Raw genomic sequence first — 20067 nt, forward strand, 5'->3', positions numbered from 1 at the left:
AGACTGTTTTAGGCTTAACAAGATTGCCCGGTCCCATGGAAGACCCGACTGAAGTTGGACACGCTGGTGTGCACGGATGCCAGTTTACTGGTTATGTGATTTCCAGCACTGGTGTAGAGTAGGCGAGGTCGGTTTAATTGCTACAGGTTCATGGGTTTGCAGGCGGGCGGAGGCTCAAGACCCCTGAGCTGAGGGTATCAGTGAACGTGACAGACCATTTCGGCCAGGAGCTCCGGACCCTGACTGCCCACCTGCCATCGGTGGCTCGGGTACAAGTTTGCAGCAGGTGCAGCCAAGGCACGCAGCCTCGCAGCAGAGGGAGCTTCCGCACGGCTCCCGGAAATCTTCATGCGGGGTCTCGGGTGCGATTTGAGTCCCAATGGGGCCGTGGCTGCGGAAAGCAAACAGGTTTTACTCTTATTGAATAGCGGGGTACCTTGTGGGAATAGCAGGAGAGGCCAATTCATTCCCTCCCTCCCACCCGCCTCCGTCCTTTGGGGTTGCAGCGAAGTAGTGAAAACCGCGGACAGCGGGGCCAACCCGCGCCTCGGGCGATGACGTCACTCGCGGGAGCGGAAGAGACCACCGTTAGGGTACAGCCCGAGGAAGCGCTTTGCAGAGATGTTAGCCTTTTCGCTGTAAAGAGCAGCAAACTGACCCTTCTGATTCCTGCAGTGTGAGGCGGTCACACAATGAATGCAGGTCCCAATTGCTCTGCTCCCAGGAGTTAGTTTCCACAGCACCAGCAACGGGGTAGTGAGGCCCCCCAAGTTACGTCATCGACCTCAGAACCGGGGGCCCCCCCGCCCCACGGTAAGGGAGAGGCAAACCTACTGAAATTCTATTCCGCAGTGCGCAACGCCTCTTGGATAATTTTGATCGCTACCAGGCACCGTCGGCCTCTGACCCCGCCCACTTCCCACTCGCTCGTCGCCTACTGGCCCGCGGCCGCCGAAGGCCCCGCCCCCCGTGAATCAGCTGATCTCGCGGTGTTGTTGGGTTACAGGCTCGCGGAGGATGCAGACCACGGCGCTGCTGGTGGAGCGTCAGGTGAGCCGGAGCGCGCCGCGGGGCGGCCTCGGCGCCTGAGGGCGGGCTGGCCCGGGCCTCCGGTGTGCGGGAGGCGGGGGTCCGGGTGGGAGGCGGAGGCGCAGGGCCCGCGATCGCGCTGCGGGGACCCACAAAGACAGCGCTCGCGCTTTCCCAAGCCGGCACCCGACCGACGGCGCCCCTTCGCCCGGGCCCCAGGTTCTTCCAAGTCTCCACCTTCTCTTCCTCCCCGGACGGGGCGTCCCTGCGGTGGTCTCAGCCGCGTGAAATGCCTTCACAACCCCCCTCTTCCCGGCCGCACCCACGCTCCTTCCCCCCATTCATTCATGAGGACCTATTGAATGCTCACGCCTAGCGCTGAGCTGAAAGTCCCGGGTCTCCGGCCGCGAACCTGGGAGAGGGTACCCGGCAGCTGTGCCCCGGGAAGCAGATCGCCGTGGAGAGGGGCGATCGAGGGTTTTGGTGGTTTGAAAAGGCGGTTTCGGACAAAGAAAAGTGACTTGGATGTGAAGAATTAGTAGATTAGCCAAGTTCTGTCGTATGTAAAATGATCTTCCCGAGGGCGCTAAGTTCTTTGGAGAAGCGACGACGGGACGTAAACAGGGGCTGTCTGAGGAAATAGCCCTGGCGCTGGGGTGGGTGCCCTGGCACTGGGGTGGGTGCCCTGGCGCTGGGGTGGGTGCCCTGGCGCTGGGGTGGGTGCTCGTCGGTGACAGGGCTGCTTTGGAGGCAGACAACTATGTGCTGGCAGGAGAGTTGTCCCAACTCCCGCGCAGGAGGCCTTGGATGCTGAGGAAGAGGGAAAGGGCTCTCCTATTCCGGGAACTGTGTTCTCGTTCCGGTTCAGGGTGGGAAAGGCTCACAAGCTTACCCTTCTGCCTTTCAGATTTGTGGGAGGCTGTGACTGCCTCATTTTCTTTATCTTTAAGTTGGAGGTCAAAGTACCTTCCTTCCTCAGAGTTGTATCTTTACATTTGATAGTTCATGTATCAATTTATTATAGTACCTGGCACCTGGTAGATAATCAATACATACTAGCTATTTTTATAATTATTAATTTCTTCTTTCACTATGTCATGACCCAAAATGACATCTTTATTTATTTATTTATTTATTTATTTTACTAAATGATGGGAAAGAGAACTAAATGTTTTTAGAAAAGAACTATAATTCACTTTTAAAAATCAAGGGATAGTTTCCAGATAATTTTATGGTACAAAGACTTATAGTTAGAGAAGATATGATTTCAGGATTATCTGTAGTAACTTTGGAATCCATAAGGGCATTTAAAGATGCTAATGGAATCTATACCTCGTTTAAACTTAATACTTGATTCTCAAACTGTGATTACTATTGATAGATTCAAGGCTTATAACTATACCAAAAAAGTTCAAAAGCTGTTTCACAATATTAATATTTAAAAAGATATGACGAAGAAAGTAAAGTACTAAACAGACTTTTTTTTTGAGGGGGGGGGGATTTGAGTGGCATTATATAAGCCTCTTAAAAAAAAAAAAGATTTAAGCAATGTTAACTGGAATCCCTTTTCTCCAAAGCTCAGCCTTTCACAATTTAGATTGTGATTTGAAACACTTTGAACAGTTTGACTGTTAAAGAAGCAAAGGGCTTACTGCTAGTAAGAACACTCCTGACACCCGATTTTAGTTTTTGTGTGGTTAGTTGGAAAGATAAGTATTAATTGTTTGTCTTTTCATGAAAAGACACGGGTTTAATGTAATATTGCCGGGTCTGTTTTAAAATTATTTCCAAAGAATATGACTGGCTTGTAAACACCTTCTATAATCTGTATGAATGTGAGACTAAGGTATGAGTGGTGGTTTTTGAGCTGGTGTTAAAGGCCTGCTTTGATGTAGTAGTGTGCGGTTGTGTCCCTTTCTCAGACACTCAGGAATGCTGTGAGGATTTTAATGACTTCTAAATCATTTAGTGGTTTTTATAACTTTATGGAATTAAATCTGCCACGTATTCCAACTGTACTAGGGACACACATTTTTCTGGTAGAAATTTTTTTAAAACATTTTTTTTCTTTTAACTCTTCTTTATTGATGATCAAACAGTTCAGTCATCAGTAATAAGAGAGTAGTAGGTTTTATAGGGTTTCAGTCCTTAAGAAAATGAATGGTAACCACAAATAAATTACAGTAAACTATGATTTGGAGCTGCTTAGTATTGCATTTATTTTCCTGTCCTCATCACCTGTTTATATATGTAATGGTGATGTCTTTATATTGTTTTTTGTGTGTGTTTTAAATCCTCGCCCTAGGGTATATTTATTGATTTTTAGAGAGAGAGGAAGTGGGAGAGAGAGAGAGAGAGAGAGAAAGAAAAAGAAAGCTTCAATGCCCCCTGACTGGGAATTGAACCCGCCTGCAACCTTTTGGTGTGTGGGATGATGCTCCGACCAAATGAGCCATGCCAGCCAGGGCTAGAGTTCCTTTTTCATTGTAGAGTTCTTTTGTGGAAAAAAAAAAGATAATTCTCTCACCTCCTATGGGGCTCTTTGTGAATTATGTATAGAGAGAAGATCAGCTTTAGTCTCATTAATTACACAAATTGATCGTCTCATGTTTCCCTTAATGATCACATTATTTAATTTTTTTTTTCTGAGTCATCATATACTTCACATGACCTCTATATTAGGAAGGTAGTGGTTATGATACGGTTATAATACCCTGGTTATTATTTAACAGGAAAGGAGTAAAGGGAAGACCAGATAATACAGGCATGCCATTTATACAGCTTTGTTAATTTAACACTCTCTAAGTCTTGATTGATGAGGGAAGGGATTGAACAAAGGCAAATTAGATACGTGCCCAATAAGGTCTGAGTGACATGGGAAAGTGCCCACCCGTCTGTCAATCACACCTGGGAACTGGTAATTGGCCAGAATAGGCGTGGCCACTGCAAGGGGGGTGTGTGTGAAACTTCCGAGCAAAGGGAATTCTCTCTTGGCTCTTGGTTCTCTCTCTCCTAGGCTGGGCTTCTGGCTTTCCTGTTGTAGGGGGTGTGCTCTCCTGCATTCACCCACGTGACACATAGCCATGTGGGCTCCACACATGGATTAATGGACTTTAATTAGCCCGATGCTGAACTTGACCCGGCTGCAATTTGGAAAGGAAGCTCTGGCTCTACTGGAACCCCAGCTGCACCTCTTTCAGGACTGGGTTAAGGGACATGGGACTTTGCAGCCCGAGAAACATAATTTCAGGCCAACAAAAGCCATTTATCCCCCCAGGCGAGTCTTAGGAACTTCTTTTCTAAAGATATATTGCAAGAGCCATCCCACTCTCACCAGTGATGGGGAAATTGGAGCCACTAACTTCTCTGGTAATATTAGTTAGACCTAATATTGGCATCTGAGTGAGCTTCCTTCCTTTCTAAACGTTAACTAAACTTGGGGCAACTGCCCAAATAAACATGTAGCAAAGATGATTATAGCAGCTCTTAAAATGGCAATAAAGTAGAACAATTCAGCTGTACTTCAGTAGGGAAATGTATAAACTATGGTTTATTTATACAATGGAATACTATCCCCTAGTAAGAATGAATGAACTAGATCTGTGTTCATCAACATGGATACATCGCATGTACATAATATTGAGTGGAAAAAAGATATAGTGTGATGTACTTATATAGAGCTTTAAAGTAATACATGATACATTGCTTGTTGATATACATGTATCTAATGAAAGTACATAAAATATAAGAACAAACAGAAATAAGGAATATTAACTCTGGCCAAGAAAGTTTTGTATGAGGCTCCTTCAGATCTCTAGAAGTTTTTCTTCTATTTTGAAGAACTGAAGCAAATATGAAAATATGTTAATATCTGTTAAAACTGAGCGACAGGTCTGGTACATGGATTTTTTTCTCTTACAGATTTATGTATGATTAAGAGAGTTTGTGAGCCTAGCACTTTAACATTTTTATTTATAATCAGGGCTCTCGCCCAGTAAGCTTTCTTTATTTTACTTCCTCGTCGGCTCTGGAAAAAGTTATTTTTCTCCTGCAATGTGTGCCTGTGAAAGCTTTTCTAAGAAGAGGCAGACCAATTATTTAGTCAATTTTATTTTGCTATTTGACTTGTGCTCCTGGGAAAATGCTTTTCTTAGGATATGAGAAATGATCTTTCTTAAAAGGCTGCATGGGAATTTAAATTTTAAAGACTCTTGGGAAATACAGGCATATACAGATCATGAACTCTTTAAAGTATTGCAGAGCAGATTGGCAGAGTGACTCAGAGACAAAATTACTACCTGGTCATTAACACTTAAAGTTTGAGTTGATGACATTTTGTATAATGTGGTAAGCCCAAGTTTATACTGTGAATGCAGGTGTCTTTGTTATTGCTCTAAGAAAATAATTCTCTCTTTACATGTATTAATAAGTGAACATGATGACAATATGTTAAGTGGTTGAGTAATGAATAGTAAATTTAATAGCCGATCCCTAATGTAGCCTCAGAATTTAAACTTGTGAGTTAAGCAGTATTTCCATTTCTAATCAAGAACACTGTTACTAGCATTTTAAAAATTAGTGAAACTTATAACTCCAGAGCAGTATTTTTTTGTTATGTATTCTTTCTATTCAATTACCTATGTGGCCCCTTGATGATCTTAAATTAAGCATTTGGATGTTACTGATTGGTTAAAATAAGCCAATATACTTTGAACTGTATTTCTGTAATATTGCCTTTAAAAACATTGGCCATTTTAATAAAAGAATAATAGCAAAATATTAAAGGGATAAACAATTTGTGTCATAAATTATACTGCAACATGTAATAACAGGGATAAATTATTGCAGTACCTGGGAATTTGAAATTCAGTATTATAATATCAAAATGTTTCATGGGGAATTTAGTAGTCTGAAAAATTTCATTTTTAAAAGATGCAGTAAGTACAAAAAGGAGCTAATGGGCATTGCTGGGCCTTTATCCCCACACCCCACCCTACCCCATTAACCTCCCCTCTGTGGTAATATCCATTTTAAAGTGTGCAGTTTTAATAATTTTCAAGGTGAAATTTAGCAGGCCATATAAGAGAGCCTAACATCCCTGATTGCACCAAAAACTGTCTCATGTACTAAAGAGAAAGAGACTGTAATTTCCTGGGTTGTCTGACATTTGTGAAGTGATAGGAAATATAAGTGATTTTCTTGTTAGAAAATACATTAGCAAATTATGTATGTTTCTACTAGGAAATGTCACTTCCCTTTTGTGTCTGATACTGACTTATTACAAACTCCAGAAATCTTCTGTATCATTTGGAAGTCTGTGGATTTGAACTTAAAATCAAGGACTGTCTTCCACTGACTCAGCTTGTACCTGGTGGTTGCTGTGGGTACAAGAATATACTGATGAGTAAGTCATAGTTTCTATCCTTTAGGAGTTTATAATATATTTTGAATCAATGACTTAGTAAGTGCATTATCTCATTAATAACAGCATTGTAAATAACAAGTACTTTTAGGCCACCTTACTGAGTTTGTTGAAGGCATACATTTACTGAATCCCTGAACTCTGGGTCAGGATTTAAGGGATTGGTCGGCTCCTACGGTGGAATCAGGCAGTGTGGCCACTGCATTAATTAAGGCTGAGAGGGCTGGAATTCAGAGAGGCCTTGACCTTTGGTAGTCGTTGGTTTGTCAAGATGTCACTGCAAGCTGAGTGTTGCTTGACCTTAGGTAGTGTTGGAGATGGCTTCTGTGGCAGGATATTCAGGAAGTAGCAGTTGCTAGTGTTTAGATTAGCTGTAAGTCAGGCGTTTGAGTCCAAAGTTGCCTTAATCTATGTGTAAACATAAGCAAACATTTATTAAGCATGTGCCATGTGTAGAGTACCAGAGAGTCTTAAATTGTTGTTTACCAAACTCACAGTATAAACTCTACATTGCAATGAAATGTAGTCATATTTTAAAAATAGAGTGTAAGTGACTGCATGAAATCTGTAGTTGTTTTATATTGGGTTTACTCTATGTCCAAATTCCTTTCAGGGTATTCTGATACAGTTTGCTTCTCTATTATTTTTATTGTCTTTCTTAATGTCTTCTTATTCTAAACACTAATATCATTACATTTATAACTACAATTATTGCTTTATTTTACTATTTTAACCAATACACCTATTTTAAACCAGTAAGTGATAGGAGAAGACAAGAAGGGGCCAACTTTGCTAGTGTAAGTTAGCTTTCTGTATGTTGAGGGTACTGTCTGCTTTACATAGTCATTCTTCTAGTGAGAAAGACAGAACACACCAGTACGTCAACTCCTTAACGGCGGGAACTTGTTTGTTTATTGGCCTAGACTGTCTATAGTTATTTATTGAGTATCTGTTACATATCAGGACTGAGTTAAGCAGCAGGGATGAAATAAGAGAATAAGATATTATTGGCTCTCATGGCAGTTCTAATCAACAAACCTGGAACATAGTAAGTGCAAAAAATGCACATGGTTTTATTTATTATTTTTTAATTTCTTTATTAATGCACATGGTTTTAGTTGTTGAAATTTAAGCATTTGAAAGTTAGTATATCCATGACTTACAAGTTTACCTTTCACTGCATTATTAAGGCAAAAGGACTTTATCTGGAGAATAAAGACTCCTGCATGATTTGATTTTCACTGTGAATTTGGGATTATAATCTACTGACACATTTCTGTTCTCATTTAAAAATTATTTATATTCTGCCTTGTTCCTAAAAATATTAAGGCACTTTACAAAAATGTGTAAATATGGCAAGATAAAATAAACAATGAATGGAGCCAGGAGTGAGGTTAGGACACATATCACACATACTGTGAAGTCCTAGTCACATTATATGGATTGTATCCTCCCACTACAAAATCTGTGATCCTGCCTATATCTTTAGCTGTGGTTTCCTTTTTAAAATGTAGATCCTTCCTTTGGTGAAAGATCAACCCACCACACATGTTCCTATTTCACTTTGTCCAGGACTTGGTTCTGTCAAGTTCTGTACTTTTGGATTTCCCACTTCAGAATTGTCTCTCTTTACTCTTCCTATTTCAGTAAACGGCATCACCAACATACAATTGTTCAAGGCAGAACCTAAAGATAATTTTTGATACTTCCTTCTCTCCTATCCCCCCCCCCCATGTCTAAAACATAATCAAGTCTTAGTTGCCCTATTCCTCTTCCTCCTTCTTCTCTCCCTCCCCCACTACCCTCTTTTTCTTCTTCAATAGCGCCCTTCAGCATTTCATGTAATACTAGTTTGGTGGTGATGAACTCCTTTAGCTTTTTCTTGTCTGTGAAGCTCTTTTTCTGACTTTCAATTCTAAATGTTAGCTTTGCTGGGTAATTTTGGTTGTAGGTCCTTGCTATTCATCCCTTTGAATATTTCTAGCCACTCCCTTCTGGTCTGCAACGTTTCTGTTAAAAATCCACTGACAGTCATATGGGTGCTCCCTTGTAGGTAACTAATTACTTTTCTTTTGCTACTTTTAAGATTCTCTCTTTGTCTTTAACCTTTGCCATTTTAACTATATGACTTGTCTTGGTGTGGGCCTCTTTGGCTTTATCTTGTTTGGGGCTCTGCACTCTGGACTTGTAAGTCAGTTTCTTTCACCAGGTTGGGGAAGTTTTCTGTCAGTATTTCTTCAAATAGATTTTCACTATCTTGCTCTCTCTTCTCCTTTTGGCACCCCCATGATGCAAATGTTGGTACACTTGAAGTTGACCCAGAGGCTCTTTATACTGTCTTCATAGTTTTGGATTCTTTTTTCCTTTTGCTCTTCTGATTGGGTGTTTTTGCTTCCTCATATTCCAAATTGCTGATTTGATTCTCTCACATCCTTTACTCTACTGTTTATTCCCTGTAAATTATTCTTTATTTCAGTGTATTCTTTATTTCTGACTGGTCCTTTTCCATGTCTTTGATGTTGTCATTAAGATCCTTGAAATTCTCACTAACTCCCTTGAAGTTCTCAGTAAGATCCTTGAGCATTCATATAACCATTGTTTTGAACTCTGTGTGTGATAGTGTGCTTGCTTCCATTTCATTTTGTTCTTTTTCTGGAGATTTACCCTGTTCTTTCATTTGTGACATGTTTCTTTGTCTCCGCATTTTGACTGCTTCCCTGTGTTTGTTTCTATGTATTAGAGCTGCTATGTCTCCTGGAATTGGTCTTACGTAGTAAGTGTCCTGAAGAGCCCAGTTGCTTAGCATCCCCAGTGACCTGAGCTGGGCACTCGTAAGTGCACTCCTTTGTGGGCTGTGTGCCCTGTGTTGTAGTTGAGCCTTGATTGCTGTTGGTGTCACTGGGAGGAATTGACCCCCAGGCCAGTTGGCTGTGAGGACCAGCTGTGACTAACAGCAGAAGAGCTGCTGTGCAGAAGAGACCCCTATGGAGCAGGACTTGCATCAGTGGGGCTTTGGTGCTCACTGAGTCTGCCCCTTGGGTGTGTCACTCATGGATGTGTAAGTTGTAATCTGGCATGGTCTAAAGCTGTCCACTGGGTGCACTGGCTCTGGGGCCTCCTGTGAGGTGCAAAGTCAGCCACTGTCTATGCCCTGCCTGGGACCACTTTGTGATATAAGTTTCCCATCATATTTAGCTGCAATATTCCTTTTAGATGTTTCTTTTGCAATTTTTTCTCTTTTTCTCATTGCTGTATTTGAGTTTCAGGCAGACATTTCTTGGAAGTCAAACATTAAACACAATTAAGACAAAATGAGATAGACCTGTAAAAACTGATACAGAAAGATATCTATGAGTAGTATGTTAGGTAACTTTCTGTTGCTACTGTAGCAAATTGCTACACGCTTAGTGGCTTGAAATAACACAGTTATTATCTTACATCTCTTTAGGTTAAAGTTCAACAATTCTCTCAGGGCTGAAACCAAGCTGTCAGCAGGGCTGCATTCAGTTCCGGAGGCTCTGGGAGACGACCTCCTTCCTTGCCTTTTAGCTTCCAGAGGGCACTGTTTATGTCCCGCCCAGTCTTTTTTTTTTTCTTTTTCTTTAAATGAATCTTTATTGTTCATATTATTACAAATGTTCCTCATTCCCCCCCTTCCCACCCTCCATTGCTCTCCTCCACCAGGTTCCCACCCCACCCTCTGCCCTTTCCCCACCCCCATTGTCCTCATCCATAGGTGTACAGTTTATATTCAGTCTCTTCCCATGCCCCCCTATCCCTTTTTTCCCTGAGAATCGTTAGTCCACTCCCCTACCATACCTCTGATTCTATTATATTCACCAGTTAATATTGTTCATCAGATTTTTTTTTTAATTCCCTTGGTTTTTAGATTCACTTGTTGATAGTTACGTATTTGTTGTTCATAGTTTTTATCTTTATTTACTTTCTCTTCTGAAAGAACCCCCTTCAGCAATTTATATAATTCTGGTTTGGTGGTGATGAACTCCTTTAGCTTTTTTTTATTAGTGAAGCTCTTTATCTGGCCTTCAGCCAAAAATAATATACTCAGCAAGGCTACCGTCCAGTCTTGAAAACCATCTACATAGCATCTCTCTCACCCTGCTGCCATCATCACATCTTTCTCTCTCTGCTTCTCCCTCCCTCTTCCATTTTTAAGGACTCTTGTAATTACATCGGGTCTGCCTGGATAACCGGATAGGCTCCCTGTCTTAAAGTCAGCTGACTAGCAACCTTGATTTCCTTTTGTCAAGTAACCTAACATATTCACAAGTTGTGGGTAATAGGACAAGGGCATCTTTGGGACCATTGTGCCTACCATGTATAGTCAGTAACAAAAGAAAGTTGTAACACAGTTTGTAGCGTTTTAATTTCATTTGGATTTGAAAAAATGAGTGAGTGGTGGTGAGAAACCATATGGTGTAAGGTGAAAACCCCTTTTAAAAGGCTCTGTATTTAAAAATAGAGCACTGAAAGAGAGTTTGCTGTTTTATTCACTTTACCAAAACATTCTCAACATTTTGAATGTCAGGCATTAGGACAAAATTCAGTTACATACAGATAATTAGTTGTAAAGTGTGCTCCTGTGCTTCCACACCCTCCCAGCGGTTTCTGCTGGGTATGGTTTAACTTTAATCAAGGGAACATTACCTCTCTTTTTTTTTTATATATATATATCTTTATTGTTGAAATTATTGCATATGTCCCCTTTTTCTCCCCATTGACCTCTTTTAACCTGCCTCCACCTCCGACTCCAGGCCTTTACCACCCTATTGTCTGTGTCCATGGGTTTTTATGCATATATGCATACAAGTTATTTGGTTGATTTCTTCCCATTCACCCACCACCCACCTCCGCCTTTCCTCTGAGATTCCGCAGTTGAACAGTTATTTCTTGAGCTCTGATAAGTAAGCACAAGTTAGATCTGGCTTCAGAATTTCTCTGTACACCATGAACTGCACATTTTACTTAAAGTTAATTACTATCACACCTAAAACTGTCACATAATGATCATATTTATCAAATTAATAGCATTTATTAAAATTATTCAGATATATCTTTTGTTCACATAGTACCCTTCATCCAAATTTGAATGATTCAAACTCTTTCTAAAATAAGCATTAGGAAGAGGGTAACTTCCTCCAGATATACAGATGGGAAACCATAAGAATTCACAGGCAACCTGGAGTAAACAGATGGCTCTTACATCATTCCTGCTGGTAAGGGCTGTTTCAGCACACAGTGGCCAGGTTACGTCTTTCTGCAGAAAAATCATAAATTTGGCCCCAGTGTTTTTATGGTTCACACAAATAAAACCTCATTGCCTTTATTTTCATGAGTTTTGGTGTCCTTAAAAATGTGAATTTTTAGTTGAAACGCATTGAGTATTATTGTCTGTCTGTTTATATTTCTATCTAGTTCTTTAAAAAAAAAAAAATTTTATTGATTTTTTACAGAGAGGAAGGGAGAGAGATAGAGAGCTAGAAACGTCGATGAGAGAGAAACATTGACCAGCTGCCTCTTGCACACCCTCTACCGGGGATGTGCCCACAACCAATGTACATGCCCTTGACCGGAATCGAATCTGGGACCTTTTAGTCCGCAGACCGATGCTGTACCACTGAGCCAAACCGGTTTCGACTCTATCTAGTTCTTAAACAGTAAGTTTCTGAACTCATAGGTCATGATATTTGTACCTTAATTTTCATATAGCTCTTTTCTATTCAGTGGTTGATTTTAAAACATTTTACTTTTCCCTTTGGATTCTGGCTTTGAATTTAGGTTGATTTTAGGAAAACACTGCTAGTTCCAATAAATGAAAAACTTTCTATTTTCATAATTAACTTTTGTGTGCATTACTGAAAAATGTAAATTAAAACTACTTGATACATTCCTGAAGAGATTTTAAGAATTCTTATTTAATTGGTACTTAAATGTTCGTTTGTTCCAGAGGCACTTAAAAAGTAACCTTAATGTTTTTGAAATGAACTTTGAGCTTTCAGATTGAACTACTTTCTTTACAATAAAACACAAACCAAATAAGTCCGTTGCATTGACAAAATACAGCTTAATTGTAGCTAGTCTTCCTTTGATATTACATTTTAGTCAACAGGCATTTTATATGGGCAGGCTGCATCTAGATAGTCCTCTTTGGCAGGCAAGATGTGAAATAGTTTAAATAGTTTCACTGTGTATTTATTGCCAAGTGAATGTGCACTTGTTAGAAGGCTGGTTTTTTTGTTGTTGTTTGTTTTGTTTTTTAATCTTTGGGATAAAATAGCAAAGCATAGTAAAGCATTCTTTCACTGCTCTCTGTGCTTACCAGTGCTTTGACATTTAGGTCTAATTTAGATGCTTTTACAAAGAGGAAATGATTTGGTGATGGAGTGCTCCCACTGACCGATGGACTCAAAGAAGGGAAGGTAAGAATCCATTTCTTCTTTCTCCTCTATCCTTGTAGAAAAACACAGAAAGCATGTCCACATATGTGTAGCTTCTTTTCACTTTAATTTTCTTGTTGATAGTTATTAAGTAGGAATAGTGAGTGACATTTGTATTGATTGGTAGAGAAAGATATAGAATTAAAGCTGATTAGGGATAAACTTTGTTGCTAGTTCCTTTACATTTGGTTATTAAGTTTTTAATGGCAATTCTAGAACTTAAATGCAATGTGTAGTGAAATATGGATCCCTATTCCTTCTATCTTCCTCATCAAATACTTTGTTACCACACTGAAAACAAAAACTTAAAAGAAAACTCCAACTTGGGGCATGTTATAACTTTAATACCTAAATAAGAAATTAATATATTGAGATGTTAGGATCTTGACATTTTATGCTATGAAATCATAAACCTTCAAAAAATAACCCAGGTTTTGTTTGCTTCTTAGATAAAGTAATTTGTGGGTTTAGATTATTTTTCACACCTTTTATATAGCTAGTTTTATCTCCACTCTTGTGCTAAAGCATAAAATAGGTGCTAGTTAAATAATCTGACCCAGTCTCCTATGTGCTGGTAAAAGGTCCCAATCTCATGACATAGTAGTAAGATACAACTCTGAATTGCAGGAACATGTAAGTGATTTTTCTTCATGTTTGTAGCTCACCAAAGGCAGAAGGATCCAAAGAAAGAGGCCTGGTCCATGTCTGGCAGGCGGGATCCTGCTCTGTAACCCCAGAGAGATTGCCCGGCTGGGGAGAAAGGACTGTTCTTCAGGCGGCCCTGGGAGTGAAGCATGGAGTTCTTCTGACGGAAGGTACTGAAAAGAATGGCTTAGCAATAGTAACTGAGAGTCTAACCAATGTCTGAGGGTGGAAGAGCAGGAAGAGTTATTGGATGCCAGGTGTTTTTAACGAACTTTGCTGGAGCCTGTATTTTTTTTTGTTTTCAAAATATGTTTTTATTCCCTTTATTAGAAATTGGATTAATTATTAAATTTAAGATATATACTTTATCAGAAAACAGATTAATTCTTATATATTTTTTTAAAATATATTTTTATTGATTTCAGAGAGGAAGGGAGAGAGAGAGAGAGATAGAAACATCGATTAGCTGCCTCCTGCGAGCCCCACACTGGGGGATCGAGCCCACAACCCATGCATGTTCCCTGATCAGGAGTCCAACCATGACCTCCTGGTTCATGGGTTGATTTTCAACCACTGAGCCATACTGGCAGAGCTAGCTAGTTCTTATATTTAAGATATACCATAACTGGAATAAAAGGGAGAATGATAGTTTTTCTCTAATTAATCTGACTTTTATTACAAGGCTGTTTCAGCCTAGAACCCAGAAGGATAGAGGGAAAATTATTTTTCCTCCCCTATAGAACAGTAGACTGTACCCTTTGCCCTATAGTTTAGATGTATAGTAAGTATACACCACCTAGATTTGTACAAGTATACTCTGTGATGTTCGCACCATGACTGAATCACTAAACAACACATTTATCAGAATGTATTCCTGTTGTTAAGCAGCACACACTATATTATATATATACTAGAGGCCCGGTGCATGAAAATTCATACACTGGAAGGGGGGGCAGTCCTTCAGCCTGGCCTGCACCCTCTCGTGGTCCGGGACCCCTCAGGGGATGTCTGACTGATGGGAGGAGACCAAGTGGGCTGATCAGGGGATGGAGCTGGCTGGCAAGTGGCCGGCCTGGGCCCGCCCCCCTCCATTGCCCTTCTGCCGCTGCTGGTCGCTGATCACCATCCCCTCCCTCTGCCCGCTGGCTCGTGCCTTGGCTGTCCTGGCACTGCATCCTCGCCAGCCTACCCCTCCCCCCTGCAAACCAGTTGTTCCACCGTTTGGTCAATTTGCATATTATGCTTTCATTATATAGGATAACATTTAAAATTTACACATCATGTGGCACATAACCTAAAGACAGCCACATCTTGTTAACACTAGTGCTCTCTGTGCAACCTGGAGGTATAAAGTTAATTTCTTATTTGGCCAAAATGAATCTGATGTTTTATGCCTCCTAAATTTTCTGCTGTTCTGACTTATTCAGTAGCTGTAGATATTAACAAGTGTGTCTTCTGCTTAACAAACCTTATGTTCTGCTTACTTTATTTTGTCACGATCATTTTGTCTTTGAACAGTGGGACTCTGCTTTTGTAATAGTCTTCGATGGTAACTGTTGGTAGTGGATCAATGCTAGAGTTTGTAGGATGAGGCTGAAGGAAACTGCAATACCCATCTTTTGAAGAAATACCCTGCAATTTGGAGAAATTCTCACTATATTTCAGAATATTAGAAATTGTCATTCATTTAAAGATGAATATATTTGGAATATCATATGCTTGAACCAAATCTCTACACTGTATTTTAGGGGGGAAAAATCCTCTTTTGTTAGATGTGGAGGGGATTAAAACTTCGCTGATGTCTAGTTAATTCACTCCCCTTTTGGACTTTCAGATGGGGCAGTGTACAGCTTCGGCGCCCTCCCCTGGCGAAGTGCCCCGGCAGAGGCCTGTCCCAGCAGCCCCGTCCTCGAACATGCCCTGGCTGGACAGTGTGTCGTCGCTGTGGCAGCGGGCAGTTTCCACAGCGGCGCGGTGACAGAGGGCGGCGTGGCGTACATGTGGGGGGAGAACTCCGCTGGCCAGTGCGCCGTCGCCAACCAGCCGCGGGTTCCGGAGCCCAGCGCCGTCAGCATTGCTGACTCCGAGACCAGTCCTTCGTTGGCAGTCAGGATTGTGCAGTTGGCATGTGGCGAGGAGCACACGCTGGCATTGTCGATCAGCAGAGAGATTTGGGCATGGGGTACCGGTTGTCAGTTGGGTCTCATGACCACTACCTTCCCAGTGACAAAGCCACAGAAGGTGGAGCACCTTGCCGGGCGTGTAGTGCTCCAGGTGGCCTGTGGCGCGTTCCACAGCTTAGCGCTCGTGCAGTGCCCCCCTTCTCAGAAGCCAGTCCCGGAACGATGCAACCAGTGCAGCCAGCTCTTGATCACTATGACTGACAAAGAAGACCACGTGATTATATCGGACAGTCACTGTTGCCCACTCGGTGTGACCTTGGCGGAATCCCAGGCAGAAAACCAGGCGAGCACTGCCATCAGCCCCTCCACGGAAACCCGGGACAGCCTGGGAGAGGTATTTGAGAGCACGGGTGTACAGCATGACCTGGCTGTCGCTAACAAACTGAATGTTGGCCATGTCCATACCACGAGTGGCAATGCCATTCCCTCCCCACCGGACATCATAGGAACAACAGAAACATCTGCTGGAAGCATACCCTCAGACCCTGCTGCTCCGGCAGGGAGTGAACTCGCGCAGAAACTGTCAGACCCCTCAACGAGAGAGAACTCGGAGAACCATGAAAAGCCAGTGCCATCCCAGGTACCTGCTACATTTTATAATTGAAAGCTGCTACTGGAGTTCAACCATCTTGAGTTTTTCTTAGAAACTTGAACATGCCTAAAGCTTGGTAGCACTTTTTAGTTTTTGAATTTGACTATAAATCGGTTTCATAATTAAGCCTAGATAAGGAAATACCTGGATTAACTCAAAATTACTCTTTATGTTCAAATTCTGGCCTTTTATGATGTTGGAAAATGTCATGCTGGGCTTGTTTTTTAAGTAGCAAATCTCCCCCCAACCCTCCCCCCTTTTTTTTTTCTTTTCTTAGTACTTCTCTCTCCACGCCCCCTTGGCTAAGGTACTGCATTTTGGCAGGCCCCTGAATAATTCAACAAAGATTCTGTTATATTCACAAAGATTCTATTACAGAACTGAAAGAGTTAGACCACCCAGCTCTAACAGAGCCAAACACAACGTGGAGAATGGCAGTGGAGAATATCGGCTGTTTTATGATGAACGCTGCCATCCAGGAGAGCAGGAAGCTAATACTCAAAAGCCCACACTCCCCGATGACACGTAGGTTACAGATTATATAAGGCACAATGACAGGACACTGTGGGTTGGGGGTTCAAGGTCGTGCTGATTGGTCCGAAGTGCAGTAAGGGCAGTAAATCATTTCTTCAGATCTTGAGTCCGGGTCTGAGATCTTTTCTGTCTGGTCTCGTGGGAAAGCAGCCAGGGGGCCATTCTACATTAGGGCTCAGGGCCGAAGCATAACTTAGCTCAAGATGTTCTCTTTAGCCTGCCAGTGTGGGTTACGGTCTGCTGCCTTAGGGGCTGCTGATTATCCAGGGAAAGGTGAGGTCGAGAGAGAGAGAGAGAGAGAGAGAGAGAGAGAGAGAGAGAGAAATATGATTTCTAGAGCTAGGTTTTAAAAATAATCAAAGTAATAAAGACCCTTGGTTTCAATGCCTCTTACTAGCATTTAATTCAACAAATGCATTGAATACCTACTACTTGTCCAGCACTGTTCTAGTTAACAGAAGTTACTTCCTTTAAGAAACTCAAAAGCCAATGTTAAAAAAAAATTTTTGGTTTGGTTTTTAGTTCAGGATAAATTAAGGAGTGTATATTACTCTGACCTTAAGGTAGCACAGGAAGCAAATTTTTAATTGTGACCTATTTTGATATGTCAAAAGCTTTCTGTGTGAGGTTAGTAGGTACATTTAATGACTTTCCTGCTTAGTAAGTAATGGTGCTTGACAGCTCACAACAAATTTCAACTGATTTTTCACTAAGGTATTAGAGAACTTGAGTTTGACTTTCTAATACAGCAATGAGTAACATGAAGAACATTAGTTCCAAATGTTTAATTATTAACCTCCCACATTCTCTATGGTAGCGAGAGCAAAGGTAATTCTTCAGTTTACCTAGCTTCTGGGCCATGGAAAATAACTCATTGGTGAGAAACTAGAAGGACTTGAACTTAGAGTATATGTTAGGGCCAGAACTGTAACATTTCCTCTCTCTATAAATTGTATATAAATTTCTATTTATAAAACATTTTAAGAAAAGCTTTGTTAAAAACAATTAATTGGGGGTTTTTTATATTTCTTAGTAGCATTCTATGTAAATTTTCCTAAAACTGATTGCTAAATAAAGCTTTCACCTTTTCAACCTTCTATCCAGGGCTGCCACAGTATACTTCATATTAAAGATGATGTTCATATTTTTTTCTTCTTTCCCTTTTTACTGTGTTTAATTTTATGAATGCAGTTGTGGCTTATTTGTAAATACCTATAGAAAAATTCAACACTCAAAAGGAAGTACTTTTGATGAGGAACTGTATATTTTGTGTACTGATTTCCATATAATACTGTTAAATCGATGTTCAAGAGGGCATATCTTTAATTTGGAGATAAAGAGACCTTTGTTTTACACTCTTATATTTGCAAATAGTGATAGATGTTAAACTTTTTTTTCTTGATTGCTATTATATAAGGACTTATATTTTTATATACTTCTTTATATGTATATATTTTAGCCCCTTGTAGAAGAAGCAGTTCCTAATCTTCACAGCCCACCAACCACAAGCACCTCAGCCCTAAACAGCCTCGTGGTCTCATGTGCATCTGCTGTTGGTGTGAGAGTAGCTGCTACCTATGAAGCTGGGGCCTTGTCTCTTAAGAAAGTTATGAACTTTTATAGTACAGCCCCGTGTGAGCCTGGAGCTCAGGCAGGCGGCAGTTCCATAGGCCCAGAAGGTTTGAAGGACAGCAGAGAAGAGCAGGTTAAACAGGAATCCATGCAAGGAAAGAAGAGTTCAAGTCTCGTGGATATCAGAGAAGAAGAATCAGAGGGAGGCAGCCGCAGGCTCTCCCTCCCTGGATTGTTGTCACAAGGTAAGGATATTGCCAGGTTTCGTGAGCTGACTTTTGCTGAATCCAAGATGCTCCTGACATCACAAGCTATATGATAATCAATTGGCTTTCCTAATTGTTAAGGCTGACAATTGTTAAGTGTCAAAATTTATTTAATTTTGGTTACCATAGGTGATTTTAAAAGAAAGTTACATATCTTAGTACATTACTTAGTAAGTAATGGTGCTTTCTGCTCTAGAAATAACTTTAGAAGGTAACTTTTTCATGATGTTTACTTCTGCTTGTGAGTTTTTTTATGAATCTCATTCTGTTGTTCTGGAATGCAGCGATGGCCTTATTTCCAAGTTGGGGCCTGTACTACCGAAAGATGGAGTAACAGATATGACCATTCGGTGCATGCGGAGTTACTGTACTTTGACCTGAAAATAGAGATAATTTTAAGTTTCAAAAAGAGAAAACTTCATTTTCCAAAACCATTAGCAATAAATTCTTAGAATGTTAAGAATATGACACAGTTGGCCCTTCTACATTTCTCGATCAGTTTAGGCATCTCAGGCATCTAGACTTCTGCTTCTCAAAGTGTGTCCTGCAGCCCAGCCATCTCAGCAGCACCTGGAATTCTGCTAGAAACCCAGGGGCTCAGGCTCCACTCCAAACCTGGTGCATGAGATATTCATTCTAACAAGATCCCAGGTGACCACCCGGATGCGCTCTAAAGTTTGAGAATTATTGGATTTGACCAGGAGTTGGCAAACGTTTTCTGTAAGAGCTAAAGAGAAATATTTTATGATTTGTTGGCCATATAGTCTCTGTTACAGCTACTTAACTTTGTTGTTTTTTGAAAGCAGCCAGATACGTGAATGGTCAAAGCTGTATTCCAGTAAGATTTTACAAAAACAAGCAGTGGGCTGTATTTGACCCGCTGGCTATCATCCACCACCCTCTTCTTTGTACCATTTTGTGCAAAGCTCTAAAGTTAGGAATCCTAGAATATATTCGCCTTTCCTGCCCTCCTGCTGTTCCCTACGCTTGCTCTTCTTGTTCATTAACCTTTCTTGGGCCATTGAGCACTTCTGTTATCTTGCCTCCTAATGCTCACTGCCACTGAATTTTCATCTGTGCAAGTAAAACCCTCAGTCCTGGCTAATTTTAGCGTGCGTATAAAGAAAGCCCATGAATCAATTGTATTAGGACTGAAGGAGAATTTTGTGCCAAATTTTTCTTATTCTTAAATGTCCTTTAGCACTTTATATTTGAGATCTCTTTAAATCACAGATGTGGAATATTGATTTTTGTTTTACAGAAAAGGGTTCTATGGGCAAATGTTTGGAAGGGGGCCAGAGCTAGACTGATTTAAGCAGGGCTTTTAATCACAGGACTTGTCAGCCCCCTTTCATGCTAATGTATG

At 41.0% G+C, this 20067-nt stretch overlaps 1 protein-coding gene across 10 annotated transcripts in view; it reads left to right on the forward strand.

The window, feature by feature from the left end:
* The first annotated feature begins 963 nt into the window (after positions 1-963).
* The window catches only part of ALS2 (alsin Rho guanine nucleotide exchange factor ALS2), a 52645-nt gene continuing 33541 nt past the window's right edge, over positions 964-20067 (forward strand). For 3 of the 10 annotated variants that reach the window (XM_036421547.2, XM_036421550.2, XM_036421551.2), the window contains exons 1-5: positions 964-1050; positions 12810-12891; positions 13570-13724; positions 15389-16317; positions 18323-18680. In XM_036421547.2, coding sequence (XP_036277440.1) covers positions 12872-12891; positions 13570-13724; positions 15389-16317; positions 18323-18680 — 1462 coding nt within the window. In that variant the 5' untranslated portion in view covers positions 964-1050; positions 12810-12871. The remainder of the gene's footprint in view (positions 1051-12809; positions 12892-13569; positions 13725-15388; positions 16318-18322; positions 18681-20067) is intronic. The other 7 variants (XR_004984972.2, XM_036421545.2, XM_036421549.2 and 4 more) reach the window with 3 other exon arrangements.

Source organism: Pipistrellus kuhlii, unplaced genomic scaffold (genome assembly GCF_014108245.1).
Source record: "Pipistrellus kuhlii isolate mPipKuh1 unplaced genomic scaffold, mPipKuh1.p scaffold_m20_p_7, whole genome shotgun sequence".
In the NCBI taxonomy this organism is placed as follows: Eukaryota; Metazoa; Chordata; class Mammalia; order Chiroptera; family Vespertilionidae; genus Pipistrellus; species Pipistrellus kuhlii.